We start from the raw sequence: 20801 nt of genomic DNA on the forward strand, positions 1-20801 counted from the left end.
TATAGACTTGTGTGTTACTATTTTATTTTAATGGGTTGTTCCCTGTTACTGTCATTTATTGTGATGCTCAGTTGTCTCAGGTTTGGGCAGTGGGACCCTTTCAAGTTGGTTTCTGTGTCTTTTTTGACATGTTTCTATCATACTTTGAGCACTTCTCTGCTTCTGACATGACAGTATGTTCCAGGCTCATCTTTTACCCTTCCTGTTTTAGCCCTGGAATAACCATTTCTCCATGGAGCCTTGATTCTTTTTAGGTGAGGATGGTATTTAGAAGCCAAAGTGGACACTAGGTGTGCTCATTGTTACTGCGATGTTGCTACTCCCAGGCCCTCTCATTGTACATGCAGAGATACACACACATTCACATCTGTATCTTCTCTATACTTTGAAGACAGTGAGATCACAAGGAGACTTCTGATTTAGTATAAGAATTGGATATATTTACATACATACATATCTATCTATATTTCTGTATCTACTTATCTATCTGTATAGGGAAAACTGTAAACTCTTAGGAACTTCTTAGTAATTTCCCTAAGCCTAATCCAACAACACAGGGTTCATTCTAATTTTTTTTCTTTTTGTATTTATGACTCTCATGCCAGATGGTGAGAAACCTCTCTCCCATTATCCTCAATATATTTATTTATTTACTCAATCTCTCTTGTATTAACCAACCTTCCATTGCTGCCGTCCCCTAATACAGAGGCCATCCTAACCTCATTAAGGCTCTACACCTCACTCTGAGTTGTTGCTGCTTCCCTGCATGGTTACCCTTTTTGGGGAGAGGGGGGTTGACACCCAGCTTCAGTCCACCACTACCCCTTCTCCCCTCAATAGCTGGTCTCCTCACCTCGCTCAGGTTCTGACACTTCACTCTGACACTACCTCCACCCCGACACTCTCATGGAAGCCAGCCCTACTGGGAATCTGTCACTTGAATTTGGCTGCCCACTCCTTCCCAATATGGACGCTACCATGATTCACCCAAGCTCATGAATTTAAGACTAAAGTATTCAAGAAGTAAGGGAGGGAGTATAGAAGGAAGAATAAATTATTTAGGTATAAATCTTTTACACATTTAGAGTGAATTTTAGAACATAGTGAGATATGTGTTTAACTTTTCTGCTCCCCCATGGTTTAGTCAACTTTTTCAACATTGTTACTGAATAATCTATATTTTGCACAGTGATTTGAAATACTATTTGAATCATTATTAAATTCTTGGGTATTAATGACATCTTTTCTGTTCAGTTGATGGGTCTGTCTGTTCTTATCCTGGTACCACACTGTTTTAAATTATTATGGTTTTAAATACATCTTGGTAGATGGTAGAGCAAATATTGTCATGTATTTCTTTTTTCAGATGAACATTAGGACTAACAAAACACAAGTTTGATTGTACTGGTGCTATAGTAAAATATTATTTTGGGGAAGAATTGATCTTTTTGCAATATTAAATCTCCTCTTCCAGAAACATGGTCTCTCTCCATCAAATTTTATTGTTCCTTTTTATAGTTTTCCTTATATATGGTTGTTATATATGTTTCTAAGATTTTTATGGTTTTTGGCCTGTATAGTTAAGTTAACCGTAGAAACTCAGTAGTATTCTGTTCATGAATATTCAGTGTGGCTAATAGGGGACGTGTAATGCTGAAATGATAGGAGCAATTGGTAAGAGGATTGTTGAAATTTGGAAGGCATCAGTGCTTAATGGGTGGTAGTAAAGGATAATTTAGAAATTATTTGTTAGTCTATTGGGAACTTACTGTAGACCTTACCTGCCTTGCAGCAAGGATTGTGCTAGATGCTAGGAGTTCAAAGATGTGTAAAATAATAGTTTTTCTCCATGTGACACTTTCAGTTAGACAGTCAAGTAAATAATATAATTACAGTGTATTGAAAATAATACTAAGCTGTACTATAAATTATAATAAGCCTGAATGGATTATGATGGAACAAAATGAAAGAAGAGACTGTTTTTGTCTGGAATTAAGTAAAGCACAGAAAGATATTATAAGATCTTTGCAGAATAATAAGGAATTTGACGTGTGGAAAAAAGAATCAAGTAATTCTAGACAGAGAAAGTAACATAAACTAGGGTAATATGTGCAAAGGGGAGGTGGTAGGCAGTTCAGAGAATAAGTAATCCTGTGTGGCTTGAACATTGTGGGATTTAGGGGAAAAAAAGGAAAAATTTGTAGCATATTTGTACAGCATATCCAGATTGCAGAGAATTCAGTGTTGACCTGTTGTTAAATTTTCCACGTCGTTAAATACATAGTGGCCAGTTTCTGTACCATTTGTGATAAGATTCTTGTTATCTCTTATATTTTCTTCTATCAGTTCCCCATTTCACTGACATACACATTTTGTTAATACACATGAGTGGTATGTTACCTTTAAGTTGTTACCATTCAATAATTTTTAAGAAATTGGAAGACTGAGGCAACGTAGAGATTTGGGAACTTTTTTGAATGGGGGCTTGTGTTTGAGTCAAGGAAGCATTTAGTTTAAAAAGCTACAGTTTCCACAGAGTGGTTGGCAGCTAATGTAGTTATCTTGGATTTATCCTTTTGAATAGTTTTTATTTATCGCATGGCCATGAAGGAATGAGTGTTGGTGTAAGTATAGGAAGGATCATAATAGACCAGCCAGACAAAACAAAAACAACATAAAACGTGGTGTCATTGGATTTTAAAAGCTTAATGGTAGAGGAAAACTTAGAAATTGCTAGCCTAACTGCCCTTCATTTTTTTTTTTTCTGAAGGAATAGTGGGGGATAGCTCTTAAGAAAAGTTTTAATCAATATATTTAGCGCCTGGGTGAAAATTTTTGAAAGTACTTAATATTCTGATTTTTAGGATTCCTCTTAGTGCTATTTAAAAAGCCAGGTTTCAGTCTCCTCCCCAGACCCCGCCGCCTGAGGGCGCTGGAGTCAGCAGCTGCAGCCAGGGCCCCTGAGCACCCTGCGTGGTTCGTGGAGGGGGCCCCCTTTCTTGGAGGGGGCCGCTCCATTCCTCTCGCCTACAGACCCAGTACCCCTTCCTGGTAATCAGTCCCGGCTGGGTGAGGTTCATGTGTTGAAATTTCCAGCGCCTGAGCACCGGCTGCGCGGGGCACCAGGCAGGCCGGGGAGGTTTGAATCCAGACCTGCCGCCATGCGCTGTGTGACCTTAGGTAAAATACTAACTCTCCCTCTCTGGACTTCCCACTGCCAGGCCTCAGAAAGAGAGCATACTCCTTTCTCAAATTTAAGAATGTAGGCGAGTTGGGATAGCTGGCTTACGGTTTTCTTAAGAAGTTTATTAAATAAGGTTCATGTGAGAAAAAAAAAAACCCAAAACATAAAATAAAATGAGAAAAAATTAAAAAAACTAGGTTTCAGGGGAGTGTATAGCTTATTGGTGGAGCACGTGCCTAGAATGCATGAGGTCTTGGATTTAGTCCTCAGCACCTCAATATATGTACATACATAAAACCTACCCCCCCCCCCAAATTAAAAAACAAAACAAAACCAAAAACTAGGTTTCAGATAGTGGAGCTAGACATTTCACATGTCCATCCCTTCATCTAGCCATTATTTGTGGCATGTCCTAGTATATGTACCAGGCACTGTTGGAAGCATGAAGAAAAACAGAGCTCCTATATGGTAGGGCAGACATGCATAAATTCACGATTGTTGAAAAGGGTAGTATGTGCAGGGATTCCAGAATACAGAGAACATGAACCTAGTCTAACAGGGCTGAAGGAAGAGAGGGAAGGTGTCTTAAAATAGGTTGCAGCTTCTCTGAATTTTTTAAAGAGTTAGGAAGGGAGGAGAAGAAGGGAGGACATGAGTGGCTATTCATTTTACAGACTGAAAGAGCAGAAGCTTTCAGGTGGGAAATAACAGGGAGGGAAGCGGGGATGGCCGTGAGGGAGAAGGACATTATTGCTAGGACTTGGGGAGTGTGACATGTGGAATGCTGAGAGAAGTTGTCAAGGACCAGATTTTCAGGGGCCTCACATAGCCTGTTAAGGAGCTTGCACTTTATCTCTATTGAGAGGTTTTTGTACTTGGTAGGGAGATGCTCAGGTGTACCACTCTAGTGGATCGTGAAAGGAGGGTTGGGAGAGGGAGGACAGAAGAGACTAGAGTAGTTGCATAGAAACCACTTAGGCTTTTGCAGTGTTCCAGGGAGGTAAAAACGAGGGTCTGAAGTAGAAGAGTGCTAGGAATGAAGAAGGGACAGAGACATTTAGGTCACATGTAAGAGGTTCAGTTGACAGGGCTTGGTGACCAGTAGTTAAGTGACACAGAAGATGAGGGAGGAGGAAAAATCAGAATGGTTTTTCAGTTTCGAGAAGATATGTTCTAGGCACATTATCTATCACCACCTGAGGTAGAGTATATATATAGAGGAATCAAGTTAATTGACACATTTCTTAGGACAATGACATTAACTTTTGAATTCTTGGTTTATGTTGGTGAGATTTACTTCCTTGTTTGTAAAACAAGTCTTTTGTCTACAAGTTGTTCACTAGCATATATTAACAATATGACAGTAGTCCCCAAGATACAATTCACATTTCTGCTAAAGCATTAAATGTTTGCTTTCATATATATCTTAATACATGTTTTTTTATTTTTCAGTTTTATTAGGTAGAATTGTTACAATTTGACTGCACAAATATAGTATATTGCATGTAAATGCATATATACAATATACTGCACATGTATTTTTTAGTTTACATATATGTACTGATCATTGTTTCGAAGAACAGTTTAGAGCTTTAGCTTTTAAAACTTAATACATGTTTTTTGCTTGGCACTTTATCCTAGTTACTCAAGTGAACACTTAAATTCGTATTTTCTTTTCTGGACAATTGAATCATTTGGAAAAGCAAAACAATCTTGCAAATGTATTTATAAAAAACCCCTTTTGCTCTTTTGGGGTACCTCAGCTGATTCTCAATTTAAAATTTCCCATTTGGCTTCTCTGTATTGTCTTTGCCTCCCTTCCCTCAATATATACATGCACACATTATGTTGTATTTGGTATTCTTTTTTTCTCAGGGAATAGTAAATTATTTTTCATTGTATTCATTATGTGTGTTGTGCTTCTGTGTTCAGCTTCACTTCTGATTACCTCCTTTCTCTCAACTCCAAGGCTCAGAGGCTGTTTATTAAATAGGGTTTACTAAGGACTATGGAAGAATGGCAGTATAATTTCCTTCAGTGTTATTTCTTTGCTCTTCTTCCTTCAAAGGTGATGATACAAGCTAAACTTCTGGAAATGGCAGTACACAGTGGTTAACTTAAAACTGTTCATGGGATTAGACTTTAATTTCACCAACATACAAATTGCCTGTATCAGTTTTTTTCATTTTCATTTGATGTCTTGGATACTCTAGATGATAGATATTTCTATTACCTTCTAAGTATAATTGATTAAGAGATAAGATTTTATGAAAACCCACGCTTGAAGGGAGAGATCGCATTGCTAGGTAATACAGTATTAAGACAAAACAAGTCAGATTTGACAAATTCAGTTTTTCCCTACAAGCAGTATTATAACAGGAGGATAGATTTGAGATCAGAGATTTATTCTAGACAGAAATTTTTATTAAGCTAGCCTAAGTACAAATGGGGTTGGCTGAAGGCTAAAATATGCAGTTTATAGTATTTTAGTGTTTTATAATACTTTATTATGGTATTATAAAGGCATAATAACATAAATGGGGAGTTGACCTGGAACTAGAAAGTCAGAGACTGCATACTGTCCATTCTATCTTTGATGAAGGTCCTACAGCCTGTTTTATGTCTGTAGTCTCTTTCTGCTTCCATGTAATTTCTAATTCTGCTTCCCATTTTATCTGAGTTCCCCGTAGGTAACTGACTCAGAGTCCCAGTTCTAAATTTCTAAAAGAGCAACTCTGGTCTAGGCACCTGGGCTTAGAAGCCATATTACCTAGAAAAACATGGATACTTGGATATAATTCCTTCATTAGAAATTAAGCATAAAGGATACTTTCTACACAAGAGGTATGAGTTTTTGGGTTCACTTCTTTACCTTCTTGTCCCATAAATGGTCTATTTAAACAACTGTAAAAAAAGCTGATAAAGTGTTCTTGATGTACATATAGCAAATCAATCATATACGCTTATTTTTGAATTTTCATGTTCTGCGCAAACTTGAGAATTTGTCCCTTTTTTTGCAGTAAGTTAAAAGTGCATTTAGTAATTCACAAGGGAGTTTTGGGGCAACTTTTAAGAGGTGGCTTAAGGTCACTTGATGACTTCATGAGAAACAAATGCAGGGATGATTGTGTGCTGGGACTTCTTGTTTTCTCGTTGTATAATACTAGCACATTGAATTATGGCATAAATTATTAGCTTACTCTATTTTAACTTGGAAACCATCTGAATAAAATTGAGAAAAGTGTGAGCTTTGTTATTTGATTTTAAAACAGTTAAGTCTTAGCAAAGTGCATCAGGTTGCCAGGGAGACATACTTTAAAGGCACGTTTGATTTTTTTTAAATCAGTGAAACCTGTTTTGGCTCATGAAGATTCTGAAAAAACCTGGGGAATCCTTCCCAGGATAATATACTCCCCCAGTAAGAGGTAACAAAATATTTTACATGTTCTCTCTGAAGAGTCCTGGGAATACCCCTTGATAGATCCTCAAGCCCTGTGCTTCCCAGTCATGATGAGGATTACCAAAATTTTATAGTACAGTAAATAATAATTAAATAGTTTAATATTGTATGTGTTTAAATGTATAAATGTATTTTTAATATTTTGGCGTATTTTTTGATCTGTGAGTAAGAAAAGAGTTAAATTTATGCCAAATATACAGATTTTATTCCTGTCTCTTTATTTTTGAGTGACTCTAACTGTAATGTTTCTACTGTAATTTGCTTGACCAGTCCCATATTAGTAAACATTGAGGTTTATTCATATATTTTTGTTATGAATAAAAGGATGACAAGAATCTTGCTCCACTAAGCTTCCTGTGCACCCCTCCCCCCTGCTCCCATGTTTTGGACTTTTGCCTTTGGCTAGAAATCTAGAATTAGAATTACTGTGTCATAGATAATACCTTTATCTAGAGTTCTCATAATATTGCCTCATGGTTTCCCAAATTTATGTAGCTAATAATTTATGAAAAATGCCATTTTTACCACACCATTGCCTGTACTGAGTTTTTAATCATTTTTAATATTTATTAATTTGATAATTGAAAAATGATAGTGAATTTCTGTAATTTTCATTTGTTTGGTTAATTGTCAGATAATCAGAGTGGTATTTCTTCATGTGAATTGTCTATAATTTTTGCCCGTTTACCTCAAACTACTAGGCTTTTTAGTTACAAGCTCATTCAATAATGATGCTAAATTTTTGCCTGTATATTCCACAGATATTTTTCCACTTTGCCTTTTAGTTTTGGCTGCTTAAAGAAAATACAGACACACAGTTATGCTTTATAAGAAAAGTTTTTTGGGGAGATGGCAGGAGGAGTTGTCAGCTATATAGGGTGATTAAAAGATTGAATCTTTCAAAAGCAATTAGGTTGTATAGTCATATACAGTGTTCCTTGGCTAGTAGATTTATCACCCTAAGCTCTGCATCCATCCATGTGATGTGTTTCCCTTGTCTCTGTGCTTTCCTGTAGCCATCTTATAAGAACAATGGTCATACTGAATTAGGGTCCCACCCCACCCCACTGTAACCTCATCTTAACTGATCACCTCTGCAGTGGCCCCTTTTCCAAATAAGGCCACATTCTGAGCTACTAGGGTTTATTAGGATTTCACATACCTTTTTGATGGGGACACAGCCTAACACATAGTAGTCTGCCCTCTGCCCCTGTCCACTTCCAAATTCATATCTTACCACATGCAAAATACTTTTATTCTGTCTCAGCATCCCTAAAGTCATAATCCATTCCAGCATCGACTCTTAAGTTCAAAATCTTATCTAACTATAATAATCTCAGAACTTCCAAATCCTGTCCTCTGAATCATGTAAATCAGGTATCGGTGAGGCTGTGAGACTCTGGGTGTAGTCCATTCTGTGGCAAAGTTTCTTTTCATCTGTGAATCTGTGGAATATAGAAAAGTTACTTGCTTCCTAGATACAATGGTAGGGCAGGTGTAATATAGATATTCCTATTCCAAAAGGGAGAAATTGGAAGGAATAAAAGAGTAAATGATATAAAGCAGGTTTGTAACTCAGCAGGAAAAATTCCATTAGGCTCTAAGACCTGAGAATAATTCTCTGTGGCTTGATGATCTGCACCATGAACCCATTGGGGTAGCCCTGCCCCTTGGTCCTTCTCTAATGATACTTTATATTTAGGTTGAAGGCTGGAGTTTTGAGTTTTTTGGTGCCACAGAGATTGATTTCTCTCTGCTCTTTCCTTTACCACGCTTTGGTCCGTCTGTTGTGCTTAATTGCTGTTGTTTGTTATTTGATGTTTTGGGCTTAGGATTTCTCTGTTGCATTGGTCCATCCTCAGTCCTTGGCGGGTGCTGTATATCTGGGCTTCAGGATTTCACCACTTCATTCCCTTGTCCCTTTGGCAGACTTTGCTTTTGCATCTGTGGAAGGAGTTGTGAGGGAGACAGCTTCCTGCCTCTCCTCAAGTGCTAAAAGACCTCTGATAGTATTGTTAACGGATCCTGGGGTCGGGAGTTTTTCCTGCCCCTCACTTAGGGGTAAAAGATTTTTTCCCTTTGTCCTCCTCACCATCACGGGTCTTTACTCGTGCCTGGTGTGACAGGGTTTGCTGCTAATCCTTCAGATGCTCAAGGCTTTTGAAAGGAGTGTCTGGGCAAGAGGTAGGATTTCGTATCTTTCCCTCAGTGGTGTTTGGTTGTCTTCTTCATGCCTGCATCACAAGGGAGATTCTTTCTGGTTGTTTTGTCTCCTTGCTTCCAGTCTTCCCCAAGAGCTCCTTGTAAGTAAGTGTTCACAGAGTGGAGCCTGTGAGTGGGTGTGACCTCCTCTTCTGTCTGTGGTTCTAGTGGCTCTGTACTATTGCAGTAGTCCACAGTCAGCCTTTAGCAGTGTGTTAACATTTTAGTTAATTTCTTACCTGCATGTCTTCCTCTGCATTTTCTTCCCTTAACTCTTCTGTCATTAGTAGATAGTCTGAGTGTCTTTTGGTTTTTAGGGGTCTGTGGGGGAGAGCGTGTCTGCCCTTAGATTTCAGTTTATTTGGTTGCCTTTGCAAATGCAAATCTTCCATAGTTTTAAGAAGAGTTGCGATTTTTATAGTTTAAATGACTTTCTGGTTAGGTTTGGAGTGATGTTCTTTTAGGTATGGTTGGAATTTGATCTCTAGATCCTCTTGATAGCAACACTGTTTCTTTTATTTAAAAAATTAGGCCAAACTCACTTTTTTTTCTCTTTAAGTGAAAACTTTCAGGCTATAAATTTGCTTCTGAGCATAGCTTTATTCACATACTTGGCATTTTAGTTTGATGTGGTTTTGTTTTTTGGGGGAGCATTTTCTCATCCTCAAGTTAATGAGATTTTTAAAATTATCACTTTTTTTTCTACTTTGATTCATGTGTCTTGGGAGCTCTTTTTATGCTTATAATTGTTATATCTTCCTGATGGACTGGACTTTTTATTATAAGATTCTGTCCCTCTTTTACACACTGATCGCCATGTCCCCCGAAGTGTTTCCTCAGGAGCATCCAATCTACAGCGGGCAATCAGCGTGTTAAAAATGTTTTTGCTGTGCTCTTTTCCTCGTAGGGTCCAGGGTGCATTGGCTGCAAACAGCATTCTCCTTGGTAGTGTATGCAGCCTGTTACCTGTATGGATTGCCCTAAGGGGCCTTGAAGACAGCCCTTTCCAGTGGACATTCATGTCTGGCATACTGTCCCCAACCTAGGCTCTAGACAGGTGTGCGTGGTGCCTTAGGAAAGCTCCAGGGCATGGCTAGGTCCACATTAGCCAGGTCATCATGTCCATCTGCACCAAGATGTAGAATAAGGAGCATGTGATTGAGGCCCTATGCAGGGCCAAATTCATGTTCCCCGGCCACCAGAAGATCCACACCTTGAGGAAGTGGGGATTTACCAAGTTTAATGCAGATGAATTTGAAAACATGGTGGGAGAAAGGCGGCTCATCTCCGATGGCTGTGGGGTCAAATATATCCATAATTGTGGCCCTCTGGACACATGGTGGGCCTGTGCGCAGGAGAGCCTTGGCTCTGTCCCCTCCTTACTCACGCCCACCAGCAAATCCTACTTTCCTGTCAGAAAAAAGAAAAGGTTTTTGTTTTAGAGTCTGGTTTTTGGTCTGATAAAATGCTAAGCCATTCCAGCTGCCTTGTACTTGCTTGCCTTTTGCATGATATTTCTCTTTTTATCCTTTTACTTTTAACTTATTTGTTCTTCATCTCTGAAGTATGCATCCTCTAGACAGCATATGGAACTTGTTTTTTTTTAATCTAGTTTATCAACCTGTCTTTTGATTGGAGTATTTTCATATTCATTGCTGTTATTAATAACGCGTGGATTTACATCTGCCATTTTATTGTCTGTTTTCCTTGTCTTGTGACTACTTTGTTCTTTTTTTATACTACCTTTTATCTTTTTGTAAGTGGATGTTTTCTAGTGTGCCATTTTCATTCCTTTCATGATTTTTAAATTAATATTTTCTTGGTTTATTTTCTTAGTGGTTGCTCTCCAACTTACAGTATTCATCCTTATTTACCATAATCTACTTAACTCCAGTAATATATAGAAAATTAATTTCATTTCTTCCCTCACCCCATGCTATTATTATTATAGATACTATGTCTCTATATATACCACAAGCCCAACAATACAGTGTTAAAATTATTGCTTTATATAATCTTATGTCTAAAAGAAGCTAAGAGAAGGACACCACATACATATTTAAAGAACGTGTGTGTCTCCATGTACACACACACGTGTATTCCTATTTACCAGTTTTGTTTTTCTTCATTTCTTCCTATGGGTTCCAGTTACCATCTAGTGTTGTTTCCTTACTCCAATAATAGCTTTATTCCCATCCTCTTTCGTTGTGTTGTGACTATCAAATATTTACATTTCTACATGTTATAGTCCCAACAGTACAATTTATGGACATTGTTTTATGTGATTGCTTTTTAAATTAAGAGAGCAATGAGGAAGAAATAGCTATCCATACTGTATTATTATTTCCTACAAAATTACCTTTGTCAGAGCTCTTTGTATGTGTTTTTCAATTGGTCTATATTTATTTTTTAAATTTCAGCTTTATTGAGGTATAATTGATGGGAGCTCTTTGTTTTTTTGTGTGTGGATTGCAGTTACTGTCTAGTGTCACTTGATTGTAGCCTAAAGAATTTCCTTTAGTATTTCTTGTTAATCAGGTTTGGAGCAACAAGTGTCTCAGTTTTTGTTTGTTTGAAAATGTTGTTATTTTACTTTTATTTTTGCAGCATAGCTCTTCTGGATATAGGATGCTTGGCTGACAGTTTTGTTCTTTCAGCATTTTCAATATGTTATTCCACTGCCTTTTTACCTTCTGTCTCCCATTCTTTCTTTTTAATTGAAGTATAGTCAGTTTACAATGTTGTGTCAATTTCTGATGTACAGTGTAATGTTTCAGTCACACATACACATACATGTTCCTTTTCATATTCTTTCTCAAATGCCGCAGACTTTGACTGTTCTTACTGAGATTTAGCAGATTGTTTTGGATAAAATTTTCTCTTTGCTGCATGTCTTTAGGACAATTTTCAGAGACTTCATTATTTTAAAAAATTTTAAATTGAAGTATAGTTGGTATACAATATCATATAAGTTACAGGTACACAGCATAGTGAGTCACAGTTTTTAGATGTTACATTCTGTTTATCGTTACAAACTACCTACTCTGGTCCTTGTGCTGAATGATGTGTCCTGGTAGCTTGTTTCATACTGAGATTTCAGTCCTTTCTCACCTGTGAAGTGGTTAATTCACTGGGGAGAGGATCCATGAAGTTCTTCACCCTGCCATTGCAGAAGTCTGGAAGGCCTGTCTCCTTTTTTTTAAAAAAAATATCCATCATAACTTTTTGTTTCATTTAAATCATCATTAAAGACGAATAATGACGTCCTTTTCACTGTCGGCATTTTGGAAGTTACTGAGATAATTCTTTGAGGCCTGTATTCATATTTTTCCTGAATTTTGCCGTATAAAATGTTACTGTTTTACTGTGCTCTGTCCTTTACTTTTTAAAGTCTTATTGATTGTTTATAGGCTAAAAAATGTATGTTAAATTCTTCCATTGTAAGCATTTGATGCCGCCTTCTGGTAATTTGAAGTTAGAGATGCCCTTACTCAGTGTGTCTAGGTTAGTTGTAGTAAGTTGGGATCTTACTTTTTAGGGGTATAAAATAATTTTTGTAATTCAGTTCAGTCTGAATCCTTGTCATTAAGTAAAGGAGTTGAAATTAATTTACCTGACTAGATATTAGGCTTTTTTGGGAACTGTGTTCTTATAAATATTGTTGAGTGATGTTATTTGACACCACAGTGCATAGTGGAGGAAACATCTCCAGATTTAAACATACATGTGGTCCTATTGAAGTTAGCTAGGTTATACTTTATTACTGTTCAGAAATTGGTTTCTTTTTAGAATTAGATCATCTGATTTAGTTAGGCATGAGTTTTTGTGTACTCAACTTCTGGTCAGTTGATAATCTTATTCATTATGCACAAATACTCGTAGTTTGCCGTTACGTAATTTAGTCTTTCATGACAAGGTGGTACTGTCTATCAGCTATTTTCCCCTGGGTGAAGGACCAAATAGATGTCAAAAGTTGCTAGAAGTGTTCATTGGCCAGTACCTTTGGGGGACATCTCTGGTCTCCTAAAGTGTATTCCTCCAAGGCCTGGTGTGTCAGGTTGGCAGGGCTGAATGATAGCTCATGTGGGATTCTTGTGGACAGTTGGAGTGGTCTAAAGCTTGTTCACTCATGTAGGACTGTCCCTCACCTCTTAAGTCCCAACTCCCTGTATGAGACTCCTTTACGTATGCTTACTTCCAGCAGAAAAGAAAGGCAAACTTTTTTTTACACCCTTATGACAGGAATCAGTTAAATATTGGTGAGGAGGCTTTGAGACTGAGGTGGGGTAGGCAATGTCCTGCCCCTCTGGCCTTTGTGCCTGTGAAAATTCTTCCTATCTTGTGGTGTTTTTGAGCCTAAGGAAACAGTGCCTTGTGAAATCCTACTAGGACTATTTATGTATCTTTGTTGATGTTTTCATGTTTGTATTGTTTGTTAAAATTAGATTAGTCAGAAAAAATGAATTCATGTTTTGAAATAGAGTAGGTTAGATTGTAAACCTGATCTTGACTTCTGAAGATAACTGTAAAATCCAGATTTGTATAAAGCATTTGTAAGATTTTGGTTTCATGTCATTTTTGTTTTTGTTCCTCTACCCTAAGACTTGCTACATTTGTGATGAACAAGGCAGAGAAAGCAAGGCAGCCACTGGTGCTTGCATGACGTGTAATAAACACGGATGTCGACAGGCTTTCCATGTGACATGGTAAGTATATTTCCATCATTGTACAGAACTGAAGTTGGGAATACCTTGTCAAGTTACAGGCTTAGGTACCAAAATATTTAAAGTATATTTTATTGGGATAGGTTCTATGTTTATATTTACTTATTTATAATAAGGATAATTCTAATAATTGGAATATATTTACCAGAGTGAATTTTTAGTAGCTGGACCCTAGTTCTAATGTTTTATTCAGTTTAATTTTGGTTAAATGGGATTTATTTGTGTTTGTTACCTGCCCTTTGATTTGGTATTAGGATTAAAAGAACTGATGTAGATGAACTTAGTGCAGTGCCTGCAATACTAGTAAGGATTTAATGAGTGATTTCCTCAATGTGTTTCAGGGAGGGGAAAAGCCGTCACCATCATTCTCAGTATTATAGTCGCTATTCTTTAAAAGGTTACTTGGATATTTTTTGAGCATAAAATTTCAAGAGCAGAAATTACCCTTAAGCAAAACATTCAATGTAATAGATAACAGTTAAAAATAAAAGATTGGGAATGATTCATGTATGTATTAATTTTAAGAATCAGTCTATATTTAGCAGCCAATATAGGTACAGGCCTTATTTCCTGAGCTTTTAGTATGTGGATTTGTGAAGTCCATTTTAGATTACTTTTGGAGAATGAAAAGGATTTTTGTTTTATATAAATTCTCTTAATATTGTATGTAATTTTCCAAAGTTCAATGACCTTTTTTGGGTTTGAGATATATACTACTACTGTAATTCTGGAATGTTAAAAGTGGAAGATCAAGTTGACAAAATGGTAATTATAAACTTTAACATTTTGTATATTTTAAAAATATGAATATCATAGCTTTAGTTTTCAGTTTCATTTCTTCCATTGTTTTTGATGGGAAAACATGGCTATGTATCTCTACCTGCTGTACTTTGCTATGACTTGAAGCATTTTCCTTCTAACAGTAGGTAATCTGCATCCATGGCAAATTCTTCACAAGTCAAAGTCATTTCAGCCCTTTAGAGGTCTGGCTTTTCCAATGCACCTGTGACTCAGATTGAAAAAGTAAAATGAAGTTTTAAGGTTGGGGGTGTATCTTAAGAAATTTAATGTCTATTTGGTGACATAAAACGTGTAAATCTTCATCCTTGTTAGAGATGGATGAAAAGTTAAATTATCTATATATCTTTAAAAATAGTCATGGGATGAAATGTTTTTGGTCTCAGCTACAAAGAGCCTTTTATCTTCCCTTTTCCTCTTGGGAGATGTAAGGGTTTTTTTTTTTTTTTTTTGGTTTGGTTTTGCTTTTTTAACAAAATTTACATGCTTGGAAGTGAATTTCAATTTATTTATGTATTATATACTACTATGGTATGAAGTTTTATTGATATACTTGGCTTTTACTTTCAGTGCTCAGTTTGCTGGACTACTTTGTGAAGAAGAGGGTAATGGCGCAGATAACGTCCAATACTGTGGCTACTGTAAATACCATTTTAGTAAGCTGGTAAGAATTTGTTTTGAATTTAATTTTAGAATGATAATAATTAGTTTGACAATAGAGTTGATTCTTTTATAGAAAAGTCATAATAGCTATTCCTTCTTTTGGTTGTTTTTTGCTTGAGATTTACTTAGTATGTTCTTAATTGGAAATTAAAAGCTGGTCATTTTAAAAGATTTTGCTTTGCTTGGGTTCATTGATAAAGATGAATATTCTAAAATATTCTAATTTAGAATATATGTTCATAGTGAATGTTGGTATACAATCGGTAGAAAAAACAAGTGTGTTAAGACCTCTTTATAATTTACCAGTTTTTAGTTAATTTGATTTTTGATGCTTGATTATATGTTTTGTGATTATAACTTGTTTCGCATCTTTTTGCTTTATTACTATTACCCATAATGTTATTATTTTTTTAACTTCTACATGGAGATAGTAAAACTGAAACAAGGCTCCTTTGTAACTTCTTATTAGTTAAAGATCTTGAGACAAATATATTTAAATACAACTTTGGGAATATGTTGAATTTGATCAGTCTTTACTGTTACACAATCACATGGATGATTAAGTTAGTAATGTTTGATTAACTGTTACATATGTTATGTCCATGCTCCTTTGAAGAAATCAGTATTTCTTTAATGCCCCAAGTGTCTTATTTCTTAGTCTTTAATGATAACAATGAGATTTGTACACTGAAAGTTTAAGATTTCTTTGTTTTTCTTTAGTGTCTTATTGTTATTTTTTATTGTTACCTTTCCCTTGTGAATAGGGCTATTTCTTCTTTTTTAAAAGTAAGTAATATCCTTAGGGGACCTTTTCTCATGAAATAAGTAGCTCATGACTTTAGTATTCTGGTTCATGCATGTAAAATAATTGAGTGTGTTTATATATTGTTTGATACTGAGGACTTTGATTTATTTTAATGACTGACAAAGAACATTGAAGTGTTCTAAGAGAAATTTTGAGATAGTAAAATTAAAAATTTGCTTCTGGATGTTAAAATCATATTGGAATCATTTTCTAAATGAGATGATATAGATAAAATATAGGAATAATGAAAATGGATTTTGAAGTTCATGTAAATAGAATTTTCTCATTGTTAGTTATTAATGTGCTGTTACCCTTTTTGCTGGTTGGAGAAAAAGTCTATTTAATAATTTAATGATTGTATAAGCCCTACATTTGCATAGAATGTGAACATCTTTTATAGTCATTTTTAATCTAGTTTACTTCATTACGGTATCACCACGTTTTAACATCTCAAATAACTCTTACTGTCATACTTTACTATAAAACTATGTAAGTATTTTAAACAGAAATGTATAATATGTAGTAATGCTTTGAAAAATTGCATGGGTCTAATACTGACATTTTCTTTCTTTTTTCCTGTATGAACTGCAAAGACAAGTTTTTAGAAAACTGTATGCCTTAATACTGAAAGTATGAGATTAAAAGACTTCTTGCTTTTTCCTAGTGGCATAAAGTAACTCTTCAAATATTTTCTTTTCTTTTCTTCTAGTCTTGGCATCCTTCTTCAGTATGGCATTCTCTATTTTTGGTTGAAACTTCTTTTATTTTCTAAAGCAGACATTGAAAATTATAGTTGATCTCTTTAATGAGGTGATTTTTCCAATAAAATGACAAATAAGCTACTGCTTATTTGAAAGTATAGTCTATTTTCACACATTCAATAAGTATATAAAAATATGGCATTGGTGTTACATTTAGGGCTAGCTTTCCCTTTATAATGCAATAGCTAATATATGGATGATGTCTGAATTGGATTATGTAGTTTGAAACAGACTTTTTTTTTTTAACCTTCAGTAGACATTTTAAAATACTTCACACTTTAATTGGTTTAAACCTAACAAAAAGATTATTTAAAAAATTTTATATACATATACCTATATGTATATATATTTTCTTTTTTAGAAAAAGAGCAAACGGGGATCTAATAGGTCATATGATCAAAGTTTAAGTGATTCTTCCTCTCACTCTCAGGATAAACATCATGAGAAAGAGAAAAAAGTAAGTGGATTTGTTGTTGCTAAATATGTAGCACATCTACTTAATAGAGTTTCCTTTTTCAGATAAAATTAAGTTCTTGATAGCTTAATGGAGATACTGAAATACTGAAAAATTTTTGACTAATACAGATTATTAAGTCAAAGAGTAGGTTTAAAATAATATGCCATATTTGTGAATATGGTTGTATCTGTTTCATCTGAATATTTGAAATATTAAAAAGTTGACTAAAGCATGAGAGGGATTTCTTGCATGTGTTACTCTGGTCATCTTTTGAAATCTTCAGGTGACATTAGCAATAATGGTTTGTTGCTATATATTATTAACTGATTATTTCACATGTAGGTAAAAATCTCATCAGCTTTTTTCCTTTATAATATAGAACACTTGAAGTTCTATATATTCTTGACTGTTTTTCCTCCCTAGGGATGCTAATGGTTTATTATTTTTTAATGACTAAATGTCATACCATTTGTTTGAGAGTATTTCATCTTTTAATTAAAACACTAAAAGCTTGCCTAGTACTAATCTGTCTTCTTCTGATCTGTTTTCTGCTTACATTTTTACTTATTGTAAAGAATATGAGTAATGTTTAGAAAACTAATGATAAGTATTAGAGAATCAATCATTCATAGGACATATTGCCCACACAGGAAAAGAATACCACTATGAATTGTTTTTAACGAAGTAAAGATACAAAGGACATCTTCAGTTAGTAAAGAATATTACTCTTATAAACAGTTAGTGTAAACTAATTGGGAATACATTTCCACAGATTGTGTTAAAAACTAAATCATGTAACATTTACATGTTTGTTAAATACTTAGGATTTGGGAGAGTGATTGATATGCTAATGTTATTTAAAAACAAATTTGAATTTGGTTTGAATTTCTTTTTTCAAAGTAAACATTTTAAGAGGTTAAGTTTTTTATTTTGAGATTTATTTTCCAACTGTGAGTGAAATAATTATAACTTTATATTCAGCTGTAAAACACTTATTAGATTTATATATTTTTTGGTGCATCTTGGGCAGCAAGTGCACATATTCATTTTGATTTCTTTAACGAAGTGGTTTCGTGATAGTGAAAATAGAACTGTTCTGTCTTGCTGTTTGTTGTTTGGATTGCTAATGGAAAAATGGTAGATTTGGTTTAATAAGCAGTTTTTGTAACAACCATTTTGGAATTTTATTTAAGCTCTTTTATCCATGAACAAGAAGTTCTTAGATAGGGCTTATTATAAATTATGAAGAGGGAAGTCATACCAGTGATGTTCTTATGTTCTGCCATTTCATGAACATTATCTTGCTTAAAGAGTTATTCACTGTATGAACATATTTATCTTAATGTATGCCCTTTCGTGTTATTTTTAAAGGACAATTATTAAATGTAATACATTGTTTTAATAAGTACATCACTGATGACTATATTTAGTGGGTTTTTTCTCTGGGAATGAAGGTTTTCATTTTATGAGTTTTTGCAGTTGAATGCTGGATTAAAAAACGTTAGTCAAACTTGTTTAGCTTTAAATTCTAGCAGTTGGTATTTTTGTTAGCATGTAAATACTATTTGAATTTTACTTTTAACACACGTAAGTTTAGTACAACTTGATTTTGTGCATTTTATTTTTTAATAACCAAGATTTTTTGATAATCCGTAAAGGCTGTGAGATATACTATAAATTTATTATTATTGCTAGACTGACTTGCTTGCCTTGGGAATATTTGGGAAGGGATTTTTTTTTTTTAACTCTGGTATAATGTTAAGTGATAATACAGCTGTAAAGATTGGGTGTTACAGAGTGTCTTTCTCTTCATCCCTCTTTTAGAACTTTAACATCCAATACAGTTGTCTTGGGGAAAAAAACATATATATCATGTTATAAAATGTATTGATGGGTAGTACATTTTAAAATACTACATATTATGAACTAAATTTTGGTGATACTGTTCATAAGATATTGTAGAATCACTCTCCCTCTGAATTCTTTTATTTGCATTCATTCTTGCAGATATTTTAAAATACCATTTATTAAGTTATAAGTAAGTGGTGATACAGAATATTTAATATGAAATACTGTGTTTTCCAAATCACTTACTTAAAAAAGAAACCAACAGTTCATAAGTTAACTTTTTATGATTATAAGACAATTAAAAAGTACTTAGCCTTTGCTTTTCAGAGAATTTCTGTGTGGCCCAAGATACATTACTACTTGTTGGATATTAACTGTTAAATGCCAGCAAGGAGAGGGGAAAAGTTAATGGTGAGATAAAACTTTGTATAAAGGACAGTTTCTATAAAAACTTAGAAAATGGCGTGTGTGTGTGTGTGTATGTATGTGTGTGTATATATATATATATATAAAAGAATCCAAGTACATGTTTGAAATGAGTGAAGGCTATCCATAGTATAGGAAGAGTTTAATTCAATCATAAAACAGTTTGGATCATAAAGTGTTGTTTAAGAAGAGTTATCTTCTAAGACTGTTAATGTTAGTTAATGTTCATTGTGAAACAGGTTTTTTTTAAGCCTAGTGTTGTTATGTTTACAGAAGCACTGCTATAGAGTGAGGGGTGGGCATGAGTCAGGTCAGGAGAGGCACGCTTGGAGATGCGTGGTTGTATAGTGAGGCTCCCAGCTGCAGAAAGGATATTTTTCTAAAGGCTAAGTTGGAGCTTATCATTTAGAAATCAGTGGTTATTTATTGCATTGAGATAATCTGTGCCAGTTCATTTGATCCTCACGTCATCCCCTTCCCACTCATGAATGCTAACTAACTTAGAATGTATCCATAGTATAACGCTAGACTTATAGTACTTTACATCAATATTGCTGTTAGTGACATTGTATTATATGAAAGTACACGCAGTTCCAAGTAGAAATGACAGAAGTCCATCTGTCCCCTACTACAGCTAGAGGGATTTATCTTCCACCCTATCCTCCACCCCTGTACTTGCCTTTGGTTGCATTCTATTCTTAATAGCTGGCAGCAGATAAAGGAACTTATTGCCAGTATAAAGCACTGTTAGGGGTGCTGTGTGGGGTTGGGTGAGATAGGCTTTTTGACTAGTGTTTTGTGAACCTCAGGGATTAACTGGACTTCCTTTTTGTTTAGGACTACCCATCTGTTTGAAGAGAACTAAAGTAAAACTCTTCAATCACAGAGTTGTCATTATTTCTCTGCATTTTTTTTTTTTTTTATGTTTTCAGCATTGAGAATTAGGTGTCATCCCCTTCCCTTTTTTTGTGGACTTCCCTTTGGAGATCTTCCACTCAGGTTAAAGCTTTAAGCTGCTGCATGTGCAAAGAGTTAAGAGAGGGGAGGACTTTCCAGGAACAGTAATTTAGAATGTCTGGAGTATGTGTTTAGTGGGGCTGAAGAGTGACAGGAGATGAGAGTATTTAGTTAAGAAGGGGCCAGGAGGAGTTTGGTGAGTAATGGTAGTTTCATCCTTCATCTTGGGTTGTTGGGCAGCCGGCCAGAAGGATTAACATCTTTCCTTTCAACTTTTGATTTTGCAATAATTTAAGACTTTGAGAAGAGTTGCAGAAATACCACACATTATTTCTTTGCACTGTCCACCTAGACTCCAAGTTGTTAGCATTTCATCACATTAGCTTTATCATGTCCTCCCTCCCTTGCCTTTGCTGTCTCTTCTCAGTTTCTGTGTAAAATCTTTTTTTCTGAATTTTAGATAGTTAATTACAACTGTAGTGCCCCCTTAGTCTGAGTACTTGAGTGTGTAGTTTT

At 35.1% G+C, this 20801-nt stretch overlaps 1 protein-coding gene and 1 non-coding gene across 15 annotated transcripts in view; both read left to right on the top strand.

Annotated features, from left to right (window-relative positions):
• MLLT10 (MLLT10 histone lysine methyltransferase DOT1L cofactor) overlaps positions 1–20801 on the top strand; it is a 161278-nt gene that overhangs the window by 56787 nt on the left and 83690 nt on the right. For 13 of the 14 annotated variants that reach the window (XR_004317496.1, XM_032473931.1, XM_032473921.1 and 10 more), the window contains 3 exons: positions 13449–13552; positions 14939–15032; positions 16959–17054. Coding sequence is in view for 13 of the 14 variants with exons in the window: in XM_032473931.1 (XP_032329822.1) it covers positions 13449–13552; positions 14939–15032; positions 16959–17054 (294 nt within the window). In the remaining variant the exon portion in view is untranslated. The remainder of the gene's footprint in view (positions 1–13448; positions 13553–14938; positions 15033–16958; positions 17055–20801) is intronic. The other variant, XM_032473925.1, reaches the window with a different exon arrangement.
• LOC116661637 lies at positions 9716–9848 on the top strand. The gene has a single exon (XR_004317588.1). It is a non-coding gene; the product is annotated as a small nucleolar RNA SNORA70 (small nucleolar RNA).

The sequence above is a fragment of the Camelus ferus genome, chromosome 35 (genome assembly GCF_009834535.1).
Source record: "Camelus ferus isolate YT-003-E chromosome 35, BCGSAC_Cfer_1.0, whole genome shotgun sequence".
NCBI lineage: Eukaryota > Metazoa > Chordata > Mammalia > Artiodactyla > Camelidae > Camelus > Camelus ferus.